A 19,748-nucleotide genomic window follows, 5' to 3' on the forward strand; every position below is an offset into this window, starting at 1 on the left:
CCTAGATTTCTGCCTGTACTGACCCTTATGCAAAATAGGTGGAATTAAGACACAGTTCCAAAAGCAAACACAACTGATCAGTGCTGAGAGTGGTCCTGTTGCTGAGGTTGGGATGATCCTGTAATCTCTTATGAACGACCTCCAACGCTTCTATGACTGGGATGCAAGTGAAGACAGATGTAACATCTCTCTCTCACTGTACATGTACTGTTTATAAAATTAGGGAAACATAACCTGCAAAAACAAAATAATTTGCAGGACAAATGTTTGACATCAATTTTGTTCGATTTGAAGAAGGTAGGGGGGCCAACTTCACTCACGTGTGTTTGTAAGGTTGGGGAAACCTGCAGTCAGCTGAGACTGAAGAAGTCACTTGGATGAGTGACGAAACGTTTCTCCAACTGAAAATGTCCAGATGAACAGAATCAACCTTTTGGGATTTACTTACCTGGATGATTAAGCACGCATCAAGACGTTATTTTATTAAAAAATTTTAAAATGTTAGCAGCACAAACAAACATTTCCATTAATATGGGGGGGCTGGTTGACCTTTGATGACCTCTAGAAATTTCTATTAATATCTTTAAAATGATAGCAGCACAAATGAAAATTTTTGCAGCACAAACGTAGCACAAACATTTGACATCAATTTTGTTGGATTTGGGTAATGTGGGGGGGCTGGTTGACCTTTTGACCTTTACATTTTCATTAATATCTTTAAAACAGAAGCAGCACAAACGACAGTTTTAGCAGCACAAACCAGCACAAACGTAGCACAGTTGATTGACACCCATTTTGTTGGATTTAATTAATGTGGGGGGGCTGGTTGACCTCTGATGACCTCTAGAAATTTTTATTAATATCTTTAAAATGATAGCAGCACAAACGAAAATTTTTGCAGCACAAACCAGCACAAACGTAGCACAAACGTTTGATACCACTTTTGTTGGATTTGAAGAAGGTGGGGGGGCCAACTTCACTCACATCAGCAAAACATCTACAAGCCATCATTGTTCCAGAGTCTCCTCACCTCAGTCTCAAGTGTATATTTATTCTTATTATTCTTATTCTTCCCATTTTTATTGTTGTTCTTTTGCACTGAATGGAACTGGAGCCTCATCGTCTCGTGTCTCTATATACTGAACTGTTGTTATGGCCCTGGGCCAGCTGTGTACTTTTGTTGTGCTGTGTCAAGTCAAGTCAAGTCAACTTTATTTGTCAATTCTGCCACATGTACAGGACATACAGAGAATAGAAATTGCGTTACTCTCAAACCCTAGTGATTAGAAAAATGCAAATAAAATAATTAAAAAGTAAAAATTTAAATAAATACAATACAATTTTACGTATAACAAAAAAAGCTATGCAATATACAATATACAATATACAATATTCAAGTAAGGAGGCATAGTGGTGCAAAATAGGCAAATAGTGCAAATGGAGATTAAGTAGTATACGGTAAGAGATAGTGTAACAACAGAGTCTTATGAGGTAATGGCAGTCCAATGCTCCACAAAGTGACTGGAGCAGGCCAGTGAGTGCGTCAGAGAGTGAGTGTGTGTGTGTGTGTGACAGAGTTCAGTGAGACCGTGGTGGAGAAGAGGGGAGAGGGGGGCAGAATCGGGAGGGAGTTAAGCTTCCTGACAGCCTGATGGATGAAGCTGTCAGGAAGCTGTCTTTAAGACTCCACAGGTCCTTCCCGATTGGAGAGCTGGCGGCGGCTCATTGGTTCCTGATCATGTGGCTCTTTTCAAAATCCCTCACCAGCAGTTGTGCCGGGGCAGCCACTGACAGCAGCAGTAGACCTGACCCTGGCTTTCAAAACCTGTAACCTTCGTGTTTGAGATTCTCGTGACTCACCGAGCTTTGTATATAGTGTGTACATTAGTTTTCATTGTAAATAGCACTGGAACAGAAGGGGTGAGCTGTAGTGATGTGATGTTCTGTATCGAGGCTTCGAAGCTTGTGTCGAGTAATGGAGGGGGCGTTTCCACGATGCGCGTATCGAGGCTTGCTTCATTTATGGGAGGAGCTGAAAATGATGACGTCCGAAGCCTCGCTGCCCGGCTGTACCACGTGTCTGGTTCGTGAAGTGGTTCGAACTTTGCCGCGAGCTATGACAGCGATATAAACCCCTCAGACTTCATTCAAAATGTGGGTGTTTGATGGAGAGCTGCGGTTAGTGAGAGTTTGGAGACAGTTTGGAGGTTTATGAGAGTGAGGAGAGAAAGTCAGGAGAGAATGGAGCCAGCTAAGAAGAGGAGGATGTCCTCCCCTGTGTGGGAACATTTTGATCTTATTCCTCCCAACAAGGTATGTAAATTTCTACAGAAGATGTATTTTCATAATACTGATGGTGCAATAAAACCTATGTTAAGCTGTCTGTACTTTTGTACAAGGTGAAGTGTTTGCTATGTGCCAGGGAGCTGGGATATAACAACAACACCTCATCCATGCTTAGTCACTACAGAGCTTTGCATGAGAATAAGGGGAACACCGATTGTGGAGCAAGACCAGGTGAGCCATCAAATGCAATGATAATACAGCATGCAGTAATGTTACTAAATGATATAACAATATTATACAACTGTTATAAGTTACGTGTGTGATATTTATATTTGTGCTTTGTCTTTATTGTCTTTCCTCAGGAGAACAATCTCAAATAGATGAAGACCTGGTTACCATGGTGATTGAGGACTCACAGCCATTTAGCATTGTGGAGGACAAAGGATTTAAAAGATGTGTTAAATCATTAAATCATAGCTATGTTCTCCCCACTAAAGGTTATAGAAGCAGTGAAAATTTAGTTTTTACAGAATAAAATGTGAACAGGCAGGACTGAGGCTCAAAGCCTCAGTGTGTAGCTGTCCATACCTCAACGTTACAAAAGCACAACTACTGTCCACACCCCAACCACACCTCACCTCACAGTAAATGATCATTTCCATTTTAAGCATTTCCAAATAATCATTTTCCATACTGCCAGTATAAATATACACAGTGTACTGCATCACTACAATATACATGTTTTACACACTCCTTTTGTTGTTGACATTTACAGGCTGTGTGCAAAAGGCCACACTCTTCAAATTCATGCCAGCTACTATTTTTACGTCCAGTAGGTGTCCTACTAGAGCAAATGAAGCTTCATGAAGCTTTGCACTGGAGTGAACCAATTGGATGAAAAGCTTCAGTGCTTCATGAAGCTTCATCTGCCCATCACTAGTGAGCTGCCTTATTATTTTTTCCTTGTACTGTTTTCTCCTGTTTATTTCAGTGAGGGAGTGTAGCGTTTGTCTTTGGTTTTTGTTTCACATAGGGTTTTAGACAACACCTCCTCTCCTGACTTAGCTTGTTTTGTTTGTTATTTTGGCCTTTGTTCACCCAGGAGTTTCATTTTTCAGTGCAGACAAATAACTCTGCAGACTCTGAGGCTGCAGTGACAGTTGATGTGTGGACACATGGAGGTTTGTAATGTCTATTATACTCCCTACAGGAAGTGCCCCACCTATTTTAATGGTTCAGCCCAGATAATGTTAGCTGGGGGAGTTCAGCTCTTAGTTTTATCATCATCACATGTTCTTTATCCGTCTCCACAGCAGCACAAACTAACAGTTTGTAGCCTCAGTATCTGAATTATTTCTCACATGTTATCTCACCATGTAAACCACAGCAGCCACTGGGGACATTTACACACTTCTTCTTACAACCAGCAGATTTTACAAACACAGTTTATTAGAAAACATGTTTTACCTTTGACTGGTACATAAATATGAACATTTCACAGGTTAATGCTGGGAACACGAGACCGAACACCATCACAGACTTTTGATGTGATATTAACAGAAACAGGCTCTTTGTAAAAAAGTTCATCTGGATTTGAACAGAGTTTCATACGTCGGGAATATCAGGCTGAAGTTTTCTGTATTTAAGCGTTAACATGTATGAAAGCAGTCTGATGGTTTTTAAAGAAAGTGTCTCGTGTAGAGCTGCAACGATTCATCGAGTGATTCCAATAATTCGATTATAAAATTCTTTGCTTCCATGTTTCACAGACCTCCAATAGAAACGTGTTCATGAGCAGCGTGTGAATAAAAGTCTGAGCACATTAAGCCCACACAGCCTCCAGTGTTAAACACAAACACTGATAACAGCAGCAGTGATGATGATGTCACAGTTTAACGTGGAGGCGGAGCCTGTTTACACACTAAAATAATGGATAGCTGCAGGCCTGGTCTCGTGTGTGAGAAGCTGTAAATCAAATATCTTCTACCTGCAAAACTCCTTCAGTTTTATTTCTACAGCAGCAAATGACAACAACAGTCACCTGCAGGAGTTTCTACTGTAAAGTAAAGACTCGACAACAACAGAGAAACTCCACCAATCAGACCACCCCCCTATGAGAACGGTGACGGTGGATCATCCTCGTGTTCTTACAGCGTGGTTACAGCGTGGCTATGAAATCTCCACCATGTTAAAGAGTTTTTGGACACTCGATGGGAAACTGCCCGCTCAGGCCCAGCAGTTTGCTTCAATGACCTGGAGAAGAAGCAGGAAATCCTCCAAGGTTTCCAACATGTTTCAGTCCTGCAAATGTGCAATACTACCTGCTGCATTATGAGCTTCAGTGATGAGCACAGCAGTGGACTCAGTGAGTGTTTCCATCACATCCAGGCCCAGAAGACTTGGAGGAAATGAAGATTTTGTTCTTCCACTTATTTCCTGTCATATTCTGCACTTCTTACTTCTTTCAGCTGCCCATGAAATAATGAAACTTTCTGCAAGAAAGACAATAAAGATCCGTTTGATGGTCAACATGAAGTTTGTTTTTGTTTGACAGCATCAGCTGTTGCATCAAGTAAGGAGTCAAAGGCAGCAAAGAGCTGTTTGTGTTTGTGGATCACTGCGGCTTTATTCACGTGTCCTCTCTACAGAAGCTCACTGGCTGCTGGGAGGACCCGGACATTTCCCTCTGGGTTGTTCGGCTCTGTTGGAACTTTGAGGAAGAATAAATGTGATAAAAGCTGGTCTCTAATAACTCTCTCTGTCATGTTCAGTATATGTGTGCGTGCTGTGATTGGTGTTTTCCCTGTGAGTGTTTGATGTGACACCTGGAGCTTTAGCTCACCTTGAAAACACAGGTTATGTTTGTGGTAGCGTGTGTGTGCGTGTCGTTCTGTGTGTGAACACGACAGCTCGAATAGTTGTGAATGAACTCTGATCAAACTTTGTAGGGGTGTAGAGCGGGCTCATGTTAAACATCTGTTCACATCTGGCTCACATCCACCCAAGTCTTCAAGGTCGACTTCATGATTTATTGATGGAAACTGAGAAAAGCCTCAAACTTAGAAAGCAGGATTGGAACAAGTGTGCTGTGGATCATCAACATGTAGAAAGGAGCACATGAAGATATCAGCTCACATCTGACCTCTGACCTCACTTCAAGGTCAACAGATGGATCTGAAGGTCAAAGTGATAATAATGCTCTTTAGAGCCATTTTGGAGCTCTGAGCTCTTTTTCAAGGTCAAATGAGGTCAAACTTCCATCAAATGTCTCGTGTTTCAAACTCTGTTTATAATTCTACTGTCTGTGTTTCTAATGGAACATTTACTTTATTAAACAATGAGATAGTGACATGTTCTACATCCACATCAATCACAACCATAGGAAATGTCACATAGATGTGCTTGTGTTGTGTCCATGATGATGTTAACAAACAAACTGTGACAGAGCCTCAGACGTGATGAAGACGCTGAATCAGCAGAAAGAGCAGAGCAGGAAGCAGCAGCATCCACACAGGTGTGTCTCAGGTGAGTCCTGCTCCCACACTAAACACATCCACATCATATTAGCATGTGCTAACATGTGCTTCTGCTTTATTTCAGTCTGACATGTTTCCAGTCAACATGTCTGCTGTGTGTCTCTCAGCACTTGCACTAAACCTTCCCGTGTGTCTGTGATACTGCGTGATGCTCACAGACTGTAACGTCAGTGAGTCTGTGAGCATCTCTGTCACCTACAGCTTCCCTGTGGAGCTCATTTCAAATGCTCAGGTTTACACTCAGGAACAGGAAATGCTGCGTCTGCAGTTTGTCTCCTTCAAACGAAAGCGTCTCAGACACGAGCAGCACGTGAGCACAAAGATGTTTGTGGTCACGTGGTGGGCACGAGGAGCTCTCAGTGAGTTTGGAGCTGAAACATCTTTGACTCCCAGAGTGTGAAAGTGAAACAAGCAAACGTGGATATTTAGGAGCCTCAGACGGTGTGATGATGATCATGAACCCAGGAAACAAAGAGAGAAAAGAACAGATTGGAGATCAGAGCTGAACACACACTTTTTTAAAAGCATGCAGGAGCCGTGAGGACGAGCACGATTCATTCATTCATATCTGCACTGTGATCTGAACTCTCTCTCTTTCTAATCTCATGTCTGAAGGTGAGAAGGACACGCCTCCCTGACAGAAAAGCTTCTTTTGTTTCTTCTTTTTATTTGAGATGTTTTTGGGACGACAGCTGAACGACTGCAGGTAAGTTGTGTTAGCGCTACTTTAGCATCTAGCTAGCCCTGCTGAAGAGCAGCGAGCATAAAGGGAGGAACGTTTTTGAAGTGTCAGCTAATTTCAAATGCAGCGTTTCTATCAGCTCAACAAACATCAGCAAACACACAAACTGTTTGTGTGCAGTTTGTCTCACAGTGTGTTGCAGCCAAAGGTCCAGCTGCTGTATTTCACAGGGAGAGAAAGAAAGAAAAGAAAAGCTGCTGTAGGAGAGGAACCCAAGCTTTGGCATCGCTCTGAAAACTATCGCTGATCCTTTTACTCGCTGGCTTTCAAATCAAAGCTGGAATGAAATTTGTGGCGTTTGCAGGATCGAATCAATCACACAGGATCAGGAGAGAAGACAGCAGAGCAGCTGATTTTACACCTGAAGATACAACTGTAATGTTAGAAACATGAAGATATTACACACACAATACAGACTGCAGCTCAGACAGCTGCTGGACAGATGTGTGTGTGTGTGTGTGTGTGTGTGTGTGTGTGTGTGTGTGTGTGTGTGTGTGTGTGTGTGTGTGAGTACTGTAACTCCTTTATTTCACACAGACAGCTTCAGCATTTGTTCTGCTTTCTCTGCTTTTATTTGAATGTGACAGAAAAACACGACTAGAATTTACACAAACGTGTTTACAGGCTGACTTTAATGTGTTTCTGCACATGCTTGTCCTCTGGTCATGTGATCATGTGGTTGTAGGACGCTCCTCTTCCTCAGAGGATCCACCTGTGCTTCCTCTCCTCTCTCCTCCACCTGTTACAGTGAGGGAATGTTATGATATTTTGATACCACGGTAAGCATTTACAGGATATTGTTTTATACAGGAAAACTGTTACTCAATAAGGCCCATATACTAGTTGTTTTTCTCTTTCTATGTGACCCAAGAATTAATGTGTAGGACTAACAAGCTGGTACCTCAAGGTCGAAAACACCACAGAGATGAGACCACTTCCTTACTCCCATCCTCCCTTTTTCTTTATCTCCTGGAAAAGGCTCGTTAAAGGCCAGGTGGTTCGTTTCAGAATTCACTAATGAAAGAACTCTGTATTCTATGTCTAGGAGTGTATTTTGCTGGGATGATCATAAATTGTAGCTGAACTGATAAACTACACAAGGGATACTTTGCTCAGAAGGCAGGAAGACGTTTCCTTATTTGGTCTGTACCGGTTTGAACTGGGAAAGCTGACACACGAACCTTTTTTCATCTATATAAACTGCTGTGTATCAAATAAACCTTTGAGTTGATTTGGGAAGGCAACCTGAAGCAGTCTGTGTTTCCTTGTTCTCCCAAGCTGCTCCCGGCGCTGTAACTAACCCAGCTGAACGGCATACCTGAGTGTTACTTTAAATAATTAGGAATCTTAGAAGGAAAGGACAAAACTCTGCTTATCGCTCACGCCACGGAGGAAACCCGGGACGGCAATTTCCTTCAGGGAACGTCCTCCATGATGGAGGAGCTGCTGGAAAGTGCTGAGAGTTTCCTCCAGAGTGAGACCTCTGTCACAGTTCAGAGGATCTACGGCAGCAGAGACCTTCATGGACACTAAAAGTCTCAAACACACAACAACAACATCACACTGACTCCACTCTGACATCACTGATCAATAATCAAAGAACACACAGATCAAACTGATTGATCAGCCATCAGAGGAGTCGGATCAATGGAGCTGCTTCTGTTCCTGATGTCCCCTGTTTGATCCTGGACCTGAACTCTGCCTGCAGAGGAGACACAAGACAGTCAGAGACACACACACACACACACACACACAGACACACATACACACAGACACACAGACACACAGACACACACACACACACACACACACACACACACACAAACCTTTAACTTTGAGCTGCACTGTTTTCACTCGAATGATGTCTCCATGACTGTAGACTCCACATCTGTATCCTCCACTGTCTCTCTCTGTGGGCTGTTTCAGGGTCAGACTGAGGTCTCCAGTTCTCAGCAGGTCTTCATTCATCTTTATTCGGTCTCTGTAAACCTGGTGCTGTTCTTCAGGCTGGTCAGAGCCGTTCTCATACACGTAGACCTTTCTGGATCTCTCATCCTTCCACTCCACTTTAGCGTCTTCAGGAAGGTTTTGTGTGGTTTTGAAGGTCAGCTGGACAGACTCCACCCCTGAATCCACCTCTAACTCAGGGACTGAGAGAAAAACAAACGCAACATTAGAAGTGATGATTAGATGAGAGATGATCCACTGTCATGAATAAATATGTGAAGAAGTGGTTATTAGCACAAAGAGGAGCTGCTCAAGAACATTCATTAGACAGAGAGAGAGGAGACATCACAGAGGTCACACATACAAGGATCTACAGGAAGCTCCTTTCTTTCTTTGGATAAATGAGGCTGAATGACAAGTGAAGAGAACTTGCGTACACTAAACAGAATAAACTTCTCGTGACTCTATAGATAATGAAATGAAGCTCATGTGTGAGTTCAATAAAGGACATCTGTATTTACTCATCTGTCTGCTTTCCAGGTGTTTTGCAGCTCGTTTATTCTTTACATTGCTTCCACTTTCCCACATCATTAACTCAACACTGACATCATTGCTCCAGTCCAATCATCTCACTGCCTGTCTTCTTCCAGCATATCAGCCTCCTCCCTGCGTAATAAAAACCTCACTGCTCATTTCTCTTTCTCTTTTGCAGACTTCATGCAAGTCACTTTCTCCCCATCTCAACCTCAGCTCAGTGCTTCATCCATACATTTTACATTGAATGTCACCCAAACTCCTACATGACCTCTGACCTTTGACCTGTATCTACAGCACTGACCTCTGACTTTCAGCTCCACCTTTCTCTTCAGCAGGATGTTTCCCTCCCTGCTGTAGACGGTGCAGATGTAGGTGTCTGTGTACCAGTCTGTGGGGTATATCAGGGTCAGACTGAGGTCTCCAGTTTTCAGCAGGTCTTCATTCATCTTTGTTTGGTCTCTGTAAGCCTGGTGCTGTTCTTTAAACTGATGAGAGCCGTTCTCATACACGTGGATATAACTGTCATGGATGCACTTCCACTCCACTTTAGCGTCTTCAGGCAGGTGAAGTGTGGTGTTGAAGGGCAGCTGGACAGACTCCACCCCTGAATCCACCTCCACCTGGGGGACTGAGAGGACAACAAAGCACAACATGAGCTTGGATGGAGACATTTGTGTTGACTCTAACAGGCTGAATGCTGCTGCTTCACTGGGAGCTCACTGTTAGATAGAAAGTGGTCAGTGTGAAGAGGAGACGCAGCAGAAAGATGAAGACTGACAGGAAGAAAGCAGTGAACAGACTGTTGGAGCTGCTGTTAGTGGGACAGGACTTTATTCAGTCTCTGAGGACCAGATTTGACTTGATGAAGCAGAGAAACACAGTCTGAGTGTTTCTGTCACACTCACTTCATCACACAGCTCAGTTTGACAACATGTGGAAGAATTTGATAGAAGCCTTCCTTTAGTAAAAGCACCAAGAAAACACCATGAAAACACCTCACTACACACAAAACTGCAGTACTGGCAAATTGTACATAAAGTATGAAAAGTCAAAGTACTTATTGTGCAGAAAAATGTTCCCATCAGTGTCTGTGGATCAATATTACTGCTGCACATGTTTAAGGCTGAGCTCATTTCAAATCCTTTCTATTGTGTTGAATCTGCAGTAATGCATCATATTCTATAAAATCATATGTTTGTAGTGGCTGTCCTGTGAGGACCACGTCTCTCTAAACAAACAGCTGTTAATGAGCTCACAAACACAGGCCTACAGCTGGATTTGAAAAAGTCCATTCAATAGAAAATCAACAGTCACAGCTGGATTCAAAGGCTTGAGCTCTGTGTGACATGGTTACCTGTCAGCATCTACAGGGGGATTCAAATATGAAGGAAACATGAAGGTGGTGCATTAGAAAAACTGCTGCTTTCAAGCAGAGCAACAAACTGTTTGAACTGATCCAACTTTATTCACACAGACAAAGATTTGTGCATCAGCTGCTGTTTGCTGCTATAGATATAATCCAGCGAGAAAACTGCACCCACCCCACCATCCACTCATCCTCCAGACTACATGAGACAATAGACGCCCAGGCTGAGATCTTCCTCCACCTCTCCTGTATCTCCCTCTCCTGCAGAGAGAGTTCCTGAAGAGAGGAAAGCTCCTGCAAGATGTGATAATCTCCCCCACCAGTTGAAGAGCCCCCCAGGTGGCTCGACGCACCGGCGGCACCCTGCGCCAGGGCTGGGCCCCCATACACCCACCCGCCCACAACCCCGGCAACACACCAACCAGGACCCAAGCCCCCGAGGCCCGGCCAGGGCCCCAGCGCAGAGCCGGAGCGCCCCCAGAACCTCACGCCCATCCCGGACCCACCCAGGGGCAGCCAGGCTACCAGGTCAGTAACCCACGTCCGTCAGCACAGACCCTCCCCTAGCCCCGCTGCACGCAGCCACGAGGAAACAGTCACCTGAGAGCCAACAGAGCCCCTAATTGGCCATGACCGCTACCCCAGGTTGAGCCACCCAAGGAAGATGCCTCCGGGGAACCCCCCGACACCCTAAGCCTGTCCCTACCCCCACACCAATCACAACAGTGAAGGCGGGACCAAACTATGACCCCCACTAGTTGATGGAGCTAATCAAAGGAGCCCAGAGCAATTGATCTGATGTGGTGGCAGAGGCTGTATCAAGACTAATGTAATCTAATAGATAATTTCTATATTGGTTAGAATTAAGATTATTTTTATTTTTCCAGTTCATGAGGACTGTTTTCTTGGCTATGCATAGGGCAGTGAAAACCATATGGGCTATATTCTTTTCTGAAGTGACATTATCTAAGCTGCCCAACAAACACACTAAGGGGGAAGTTGGAATGTTACATTTCAGACACTTCGATAAGTCTTCACATATCTCGCGCCAAAACTTCTGAACTGGTGGACAGAACCAAAGAGCGTGGATATAATTGTCCGGTGAATTGGTTTGGCAGTGTGAGCAGTTGTTGGTAGACGTAAAGCCCATCTTGAACATCCGATGACCTGTATAGTGCACTCTATGTAATATTTTGTATTGAATTAATTGAAGACTGGGATTTCTAATTAGATGAAAGGTTTTTAAGCAAATCTGAGACCAGAAGTTTAGGTCTAAGTTAACTGATAAATCCGCTTCCCATTTTGCAATAGGAAGTGATATTGATTCATCTGTTTTAGAAAGCATTCTGTATATTTTGGATAGTAATTTGGGGGTTTTAAGAGTAAGAAATTGAACCACACTTGGTGGTGTTTGTAGTTCAACTTGACCCGGTTTAAATTTCTTTTTTACTATGGATTTAATTTGTTGATATTCTAAAAATCTTTTCTTGTTGATCCCATATTGTGTAACTAGTCCGTCAAATGAAATAAATTCTGTTCCTTCTAGTATATGTTCTAAATATTTGATTCCTTTATCACTCCAATCTGAAAAGTTTATCATATTATTGTTTTGTAACAGAGGTGGGACCAAGTCATTGTCTTGCAAGTCTCAAGTAAGTCTCAAGTCTTTATCCTCAAGTCTCAAGTCAAGTCTCAAGTAATGTCAGGCAAGTCAGAGTCGAGTCTCAAGTCACTGGTGTAAAAGTCCGAGTCAAGTCACAAGTCTGAAACTTTGAATTTCAAGTCCTTTCGAGTCTTTAAAAAAAAAAAAAAACGAAAAAATAATGTTGCAGTTATGCTAAATGTAAATATTAGACCATGTAATTTTAAAATCTGTGTTTTTCTCAACACATGACAAAATAGTGAACTTAGAAAATATACACAAATTGTGAAATTGCACCTCTTTAAAATGCAGCTCAATTAAACTTAGCTCCAAGAATAATTTTCACCAACAGTTCTGAGATAAGCTGCATGTTATTCTTGGATGCGGTTGTAGGGCCAGCTTTAAAATCGCATGACAAAAATATCATACACATTAAAAAAAACTGTATCACCAACGTAGCCTGGACAACATTTGCTAGTTAGATGAAGTCAGCTATCTCATCTTAGCATATTTATTTCAATTCAATTCAATTCAATTCAATTCAATCTTAATTGGCAGACTTCATGTCCATAAAAACAAGACAAAAAAAAAACAAAAAAAAAAAAACACACACACACACACAACACTCCCCCCCCAACACAAGGTATACACCATTAAATATATATATGTATATAAATAAGTATCTAAAACATTTGTAAAAATATAAAACCATAATATACATAAAACACAATTACTTAAAATAAATCAATAAATACACAAACACTTTAACCAGTGCTTTCTGAGACTGGATGAGTAACGGGAACCACTCACTGTCGGATCTGTGAGTGCTAAAATTATACTGTTACTCGAACCATCCAGTCGTTCTCTAAAATTGAACATTAGCTTCCTTAAAAGTGCTTTAAAAGTCCAGACACCCACAGCTACAAACATCTGGCTGGCACTACCACTTCTAGGTATCCTGCAAAGGATTCTCATCGCATCATTATATGCAACATGCAGCTTCTGCATGCTACATTGTTTGTAGGATGACCACAAGGGGGCAGTATATAGCGGTGTGCAATACGCTTTAAACAAAGCCACTTTAACTGGAAGTGAACAAAAGCTGAATTTGCGTGCAATAGTATTTGCCTGCACATAGAGCTTACACCGTTGTCTGTATATGTCATCATCATCATTCATTTGCTCAGTAATAAAGTGACCGAGGTATTTCACCTTTTTATGAACTTCAAGAGCTTTTTGTGCCAGTTTAAACAAAGGGAAATTTAGCTGTTTATCCTGCTTGGTTCTACATATCAAAACAGCACTTTTAGCAGCATTGTACTCAATGTCATATTGCACACCATATTCAGTACAGACATTAAGAAGATCCTGTAACCCAGCACTGCTTGGACTAAAAACAACCAGGTCATCTGCATACATAAGATGATTTATCAGTGCTTTACCTAATATACACCCAGTGTTACAGGCTCTCAGTTGTATGGACAAATCATCAGCATACAAATTAAATAAAATTGGAGACAAAATCCCACCCCGTCTAACACCATTGCTGACACCAAAGGGGGCAGAAATACTGCTTCCCCATTTAACCTTCATGTTCTGATGAGCGTACCAGTAAGAGAGAATCCTCACGATGTACTGAGGAACTCCCCATCTCTTCATTTTATCAAAAAGTTTTCTGTGGTTCACTCGATCAAAAGCCTTAGAGGCATCAATGAAAGACATGAGGACAGACGAATTTTTAGCCCTGTACAAACTGACTATTTCCTTGAGTGCATATATGCACATGTCAGTGCCGTGCTTTGAAGCCAAACTGATTATCCAGAGAAGAGATGAACACACTAACTCTGTCAAACAAGATTCTTTCTAACACCTTAGATAAAATACTGGCTAGTGCAATTGGCCTGTAATTATCCAAGCAGCTCACTTTTGCAGCTTTGTCCTTCATAACTGGTACCAGTAAAATACACAGCATTGAGTCTGGTAATATGCCATGAATCATAAACCCAGTGAAACAGAGTGCTAAAAGAGGAGCTAGCCTTACACTAGCATGTTTTAAATGTTCTGCAGTGATGTGATCCAAACCAGAGGATTTATTATCAGACAACCTATGAATGGCTTCATATACTTCATGTGTCCTTACACTTATTGTGTCATTACTCATGTCAAGATTGTCCTCATATGGTTCACTTTTTATACAGTTAAACAACGCACTGTAATGCTGTCTCCATAATGCTGCAATGTTATCTGCCCCAGAAACACCTTCAACAGTTGATGGTAGAGATGGTTTACAGTTATTAAGAGCTTTCACCTCTTTCCAAAAATCTGCCGTATTATTACACAGCATTTTCCTGGCCAAAGAATCTGCTCTTAGCATTTGCTCATTTTTAGTTATAAAGCGAACAGCGTACTTATATCTGGCATTCGCACATTTTTTCTGTTCAAATTCTGGGCCTTGTTTAGGTCTTCCAGCCATGGCCCAACATTTATAAGCTATGCGAGCTTCATCATGGTACATGGATACATGTTCTTTCCAGCCAGGTCTGATGTTAGATTTCTTATGCTTATATTGTTTATCAAGCAGTGTGCCACTTTTATACAGAGCAGTCACTATATCATCATACATGGAGCAGAGTAAATGTTTATGCACAGCATTCTTACAGTTGACATCTTTGCACAAAATAGCTTCTTTATTTATATGCATATTAATAATCATACGGTTCTTGGAGTGAGTGCATACACTCATGAAGTTTAGTAACTTCCGGTCACTGCAACAAGTCCAGGTACAGTTTACCGACGGATGGGTGCAGGACCTTGAAATGCACCGTGTAGAACGAAAGACCATCGTACGTATCATAAGTTTACCAATCTCACAAATCGTCGTCATAAATACACATTCCTTAACCGTTTATTAATAGGACCTTTGAGCTCAATGGTAATTAATTAGTAGTGGAAATAATTTCTGGTACCCATCACAGAAATGTAGCAGTGACAACAATACTGTATGCTGTAATCGTACTGGGCAATTAGTGATACAAAAAAACCTGTTTTATCCTGTGAATAAACGTATATGTTTTTGTCAATGTACCATAATAACATAAGCGAAACGCAATATTGTGTCAGGACAATTCACTATTTATGCACAATAAACAAAGGAGCATAGCGCGACAATTTCTGTTCAGCGCCAGACTTGCTTGTAACCTATATCACCAATTATGTTGTGAAAATGACGCATTAACTACAACAGCAGACTGACCTTCGTGTAAATGCTTGGAGCAGACTAACCTGTGAGCTGGAGTGTTCTGGGACGTTATATTTGATCTTTGAATGGCTGCAATCCAGGCCACCCGTCGCGTCTTTGTTACTTCGGAAACATGGCTCGAACAATTTCTCTTCAACGACGTGATCCGATAACAACCGATCTCTTTACCCGTCGGCTTCCCGTGGCTCTCATGCGACCGGCTATTGCAGTTAATAATACAACGGCTTCTTGACATTTTTGTGTTTCTTTTTATCGCTGTGTGACTGATTTTAATTGAAAGCCTGCGTGCGCTAGTACCGCTTGCCACGAGTTCCCAGAATCCTTTGCGGTTCTACCCGTGAATGACGTCACATTTTCAATCTCTATATAATATGCGTGTTAAATTTTATATTTGGGGTAAAATATCAAGTCTTTTCAAGTCAACCGGTTCAAGTCCAATTCAAGTCCCAAGTCATTGGTGTAAAAGTCCAAGTCAAGTCACAAGTCTTAGAACATTTTTTCAAGTCAAGTCTAAAGTCATAAAATTAATGACTCGAGTCTGACTCGAGTCCAAGTCATGTGACTCGAGTCCACACCTCTGTTTTGTAATATGTCAGGGTTGTTCCAGATAGGTGTACGTTTGCATGGGATTAATGAAGACGCCGTCAATTTTAGAAACTCCCACCATGCTGTCAGAGAAGAGCTGATGTTGATGCTTTTAAAGCATTCATGTCGTTGGATGTTTGAGCTGATAAATGGTAGGTCTGAGATCTCTAGATTATTGCAGAGTGCTTGTTCTACATCTAGCCAAGGTTCATCTAAGAGGGTATGTTTTAGCCATCCTGAGATAAACTGAAGCCTGTTGGCTAAGAAGTAGTGCTGAAAGTTAGGAAGTTCTAGTCCTCCTTTATCCTTGGTCTTTTGTAGTGTTTTTAAGCTTATACGTGGGGGTTTATTTTTCCAAAGGAATTTGGACATACATGAATCTAGAGATCTGAACCAATCTTGTGGCGGTTTAGTTGGGATCATTGAGAATAAATAATTTATTTTTGGTAATACCATCATTTTTATAGCAGCAACCCTTCCCATGAGTGATATGGGTAGACATTTCCATCTAGCCAGATCATCTTCTACCTTCTTTAAAAGTGGGATATGGTTTAATTTAGTTAGATCTGCAAGCTTGGGAGAAACATTAATACCTAAATATTTTATATTTCCCGATTGCAGTGGTGTACAAGAGGAATTATGGAGGGAGCAATTAATCGGTAGGACTGTAGATTTTGACTAGTTAATTGAGTAATCTGATATTCTTGCAAAAGAGTTTATCAATTCAATCACCCCAGAGATATTGGTTTGTGAATTTTGGAGAAAGAGTAACACATCATCCGCATAAAGGCTGATTTTATGTTCCACGTTCTTGCATTTTATGCCCTTAATTACTGAATTCTGTCTAATTGCTGCTGCTAGTGGTTCAATAAAAATTGCAAACAGTGAAGGGGAGAGTGGGCATCCCTGCCTGGTGCCCCTCAAGAGACAGAAGCTGGAGGATGTCTGGTCATTTGTTCTAACACAAGCTGTTGGGGAATTATATAATATTTTTAACCAGTTTATGAAAGAGGATCCAAAACCAAATTTGTGTAAAGTTGCAAATAGAAATTTCCAGTTAACTCTGTCGAATGCTTTTTCTGCGTCTAAAGAGAATATTGTAGTTTCTAGGTTTTTACTGTATGAGTAGTCTATCAAATTACGTAATCTACGTGTATTTGTTGATGAGTGCCTACCTTTTATGAAACCAGTTTGGTCAGGATGAATTAAGAGGGGCGTTATTTTCTCCAGTCTCTTTGAGAGAGCTTTGCAGATTATTTTAAGGTCTACGTTTATAAGGGATATTGGACGATAGCTTGAGGGATATACAGGGTCTTTGCCTGGTTTTAGCAGGAGATTAATGTTTGCAGAATTCATATTTGATGGAAGTCTGCCCTTTTCTTTAATTTCCAACAATGTTCTGTAGAAAACTGGTGCTAGAATCGACCAGAATTCTTTGTAGAATTCTGCAGGAAAGCCATCTGGACCTGGAGCCTTATTATTGTGCATACTTATCAGGGCTTCCTGGAGTTCACCTGGTGTCAGTGGTGAATCCAGTGCCATTGCTTGAGTGTCCAATAATTTTGGAAGAGTTATGTTGTCCAAAAACTGATCAATTTCTTTTTTAGATGGGTTTATTTGTGGTGAATACAACGTTTTATAGAAATCCCTGAAAATGTTGTTTATTTGTATCGGTTCATATATTGTGTTCCCAGATGAATCTTGAACAGCACCTATAGTTGTTTTTTCTTTATTTATTTTTAGCTGGTTTGCTAGAAATTGACCGGATTTATTACCATGTTCATAATTTTGTAAGCGTAGTCTTTGTACTAAGAATTTTGTTTTTTTATTAATTATCTCATTTAATTCTAGTTTTGTTTGGCGTATTTTGTTCAGTGTTTCCTGATCTTGGTGGGACGCGTAGGCTTCTTCTAGTGATTTGATGTTTTTTTCTAATTCCTGAATATTTTTGATTTCTTTTTTCTTTTTATGTGATGAGAAAGAAATTATTTTACCTCTCATCACAGCTTTCCCTGCTTCCCATAGAACAGAAGCTGATGTTTCGGGAGTGTCATTATAGTCTAAATATGAAGTCCATTCTTTTTTAAAATATTTAATAAAGTCTTCATCTTTAAGTAGTGATATATTAAATCTCCAGTTTTTTCTTGGCGTAGTATTATTCTTGTGCATTAGTGTTAAAGATACAGGACCATGATCGCTGACAGCTATAGGGTGAATCTCAGTGTCTGAAATGTCGTTCAGCAGTGAGCTGCTGACCAAAAAATAATCCAGACGAGAGTAGGAGTGATGGACATGTGAGAAAAAAGTATATTCCTTACTGGTGGGGTGAAGGGAGCGCCATGCATCGCAAAGACCAAAGTCGCTCATATACTGTTTGATTATATTTGTGGACTGCCAATTACGCTGAGTTCCCGCTGTATTGAGCCTATCCATGTCTTCATTTAGTCCAAGGTTGAGGTCGCCTCCAAGAACAAGTGTGCCATCTAAGTGTTCAGAGAGTGCACTGAAAAAACCGTGAAAGAATGAGGGATCATCAACATTTGGACCATATACACTTGCAATACATAGCTTTTTATCACGTATAGATAGTTTAATGATTAAGAATCTGCCCTCTGGATCTATAACTGTGTCGAGTACTGTGAAATTAATATTTTTATGTATTAAAATTGCTGCTCCCCTTTGTCTAGAATTATAACAAGCTGAGAACACATTAGGAAACTCAGGTGTTTTAAGTTCATTCGAACCTCTAAGAGGTCTGTGGGTCTCTTGTAATAGGACAACATCTGCCTGTAGTTTTTTGAGTTGGTTAAATATTTTTAACCTCTTTACTCTGGAGCCAGCTCCATTTATATTCCATGTAATGAACCTCAGTGTACCCATAGATGTTTGTGTATAACTAGGGATGTATGCTGTGTGCATCGCTTAGCCAGGTGGAGAGAATATGTCACTTGTTCATAAATAAAGAGAAGGAGAGAGAGAAAAAATGTGTGGCGAGATGCTCCCTGAGTCTATGTGTGTGCATAGTTACTAATATGAGTAGGCTTGGCTTAAGTGTGTGTGTATCCTATATGACTGTGTGCGCTGTCTGACTGATGTAAATGTGCTGCCGTTGAGCGCATGGTGCGTATGTGTCGAAATAAAGGATGTTGTTTGTGGATGAGTGTCGAAGCAGGTGATCGAGGCAGTGAAAGGAATAAAGAAAGAAACCAAGGACAGGGGTGAGCAGCATAAAACCAAGAGGGGGAAAAGAGAGGAAAAAAAAAACGAGAAGAAAAAAAAAACGTAAACATTCCACTGACGGAGAGTGACGGTGTTAATTCTGCTATGAAATCACACAATTCCTGATGTGTTCCTGACTCGTTCTTTGGTAACTAGTCTGCAGCGTCCTGTAAAGTGCTGCAGACATGTTGGATGAAGAGCAGAAGAACAGACAGACTGAGGCTGTGTCCCAATTAAGAGACTGCACGCTTGAAGTACGCATTTTAAGTGCGGTTACGTCACCGCCACGCGACGACGGCTGTCCCAATTCGAAGTGTACTTCAAATGCATACTCCAAATGCGCCGTCGATTTCCCAAAATATCAAGCGTGGTCCGGTGCACGCTTCGTGGTCCCATATATCCCACAATTCATAGCGCGGCGGTGGGTGTGGAGAATTGTGCCGCAAAATACGGCAGAAGGGAGCGGCCGAAGAGGTTGTTTTTCTTTTTCCAAACTTTATTGAACTTATAAAGCGAACAGTCAGTCATTCCAGTTCAGTTTGTACAGTAGACATACAAGGCAAATAAGAGTAACAATATACAGTACAATGAAATAAGAAGGGTAAATAAATAAAGGAAAAAAAGAAAAA

General features: G+C 41.3%; 1 protein-coding gene across 4 annotated transcripts in view; it reads right to left on the bottom strand.

Annotated features, from left to right (window-relative positions):
• The window catches only part of LOC145425882 (uncharacterized), a 96,049-nt gene extending 85,509 nt beyond the window's left edge, over positions 1 to 10,540 (bottom strand). For all 4 annotated transcript variants that reach the window (XR_013906659.1, XM_080299342.1, XM_080299341.1 and 1 more), the window contains exons 1-2: positions 9,350 to 10,540; positions 8,391 to 8,714 (exon numbers count right to left, since the gene is read on the bottom strand). Coding sequence is in view for 3 of the 4 variants with exons in the window: in XM_080299342.1 (XP_080155468.1) it covers positions 8,391 to 8,714; positions 9,350 to 9,719 (694 nt within the window). In the remaining variant the exon portion in view is untranslated. The remainder of the gene's footprint in view (positions 1 to 8,390; positions 8,715 to 9,349) is intronic.
• Between the last annotated feature and the right edge of the window lie 9,208 nt (positions 10,541 to 19,748).

This window comes from Astatotilapia calliptera, chromosome 3, assembly GCF_964374335.1.
Source record: "Astatotilapia calliptera chromosome 3, fAstCal68.1, whole genome shotgun sequence".
Lineage (NCBI taxonomy): Eukaryota > Metazoa > Chordata > Actinopteri > Cichliformes > Cichlidae > Astatotilapia > Astatotilapia calliptera.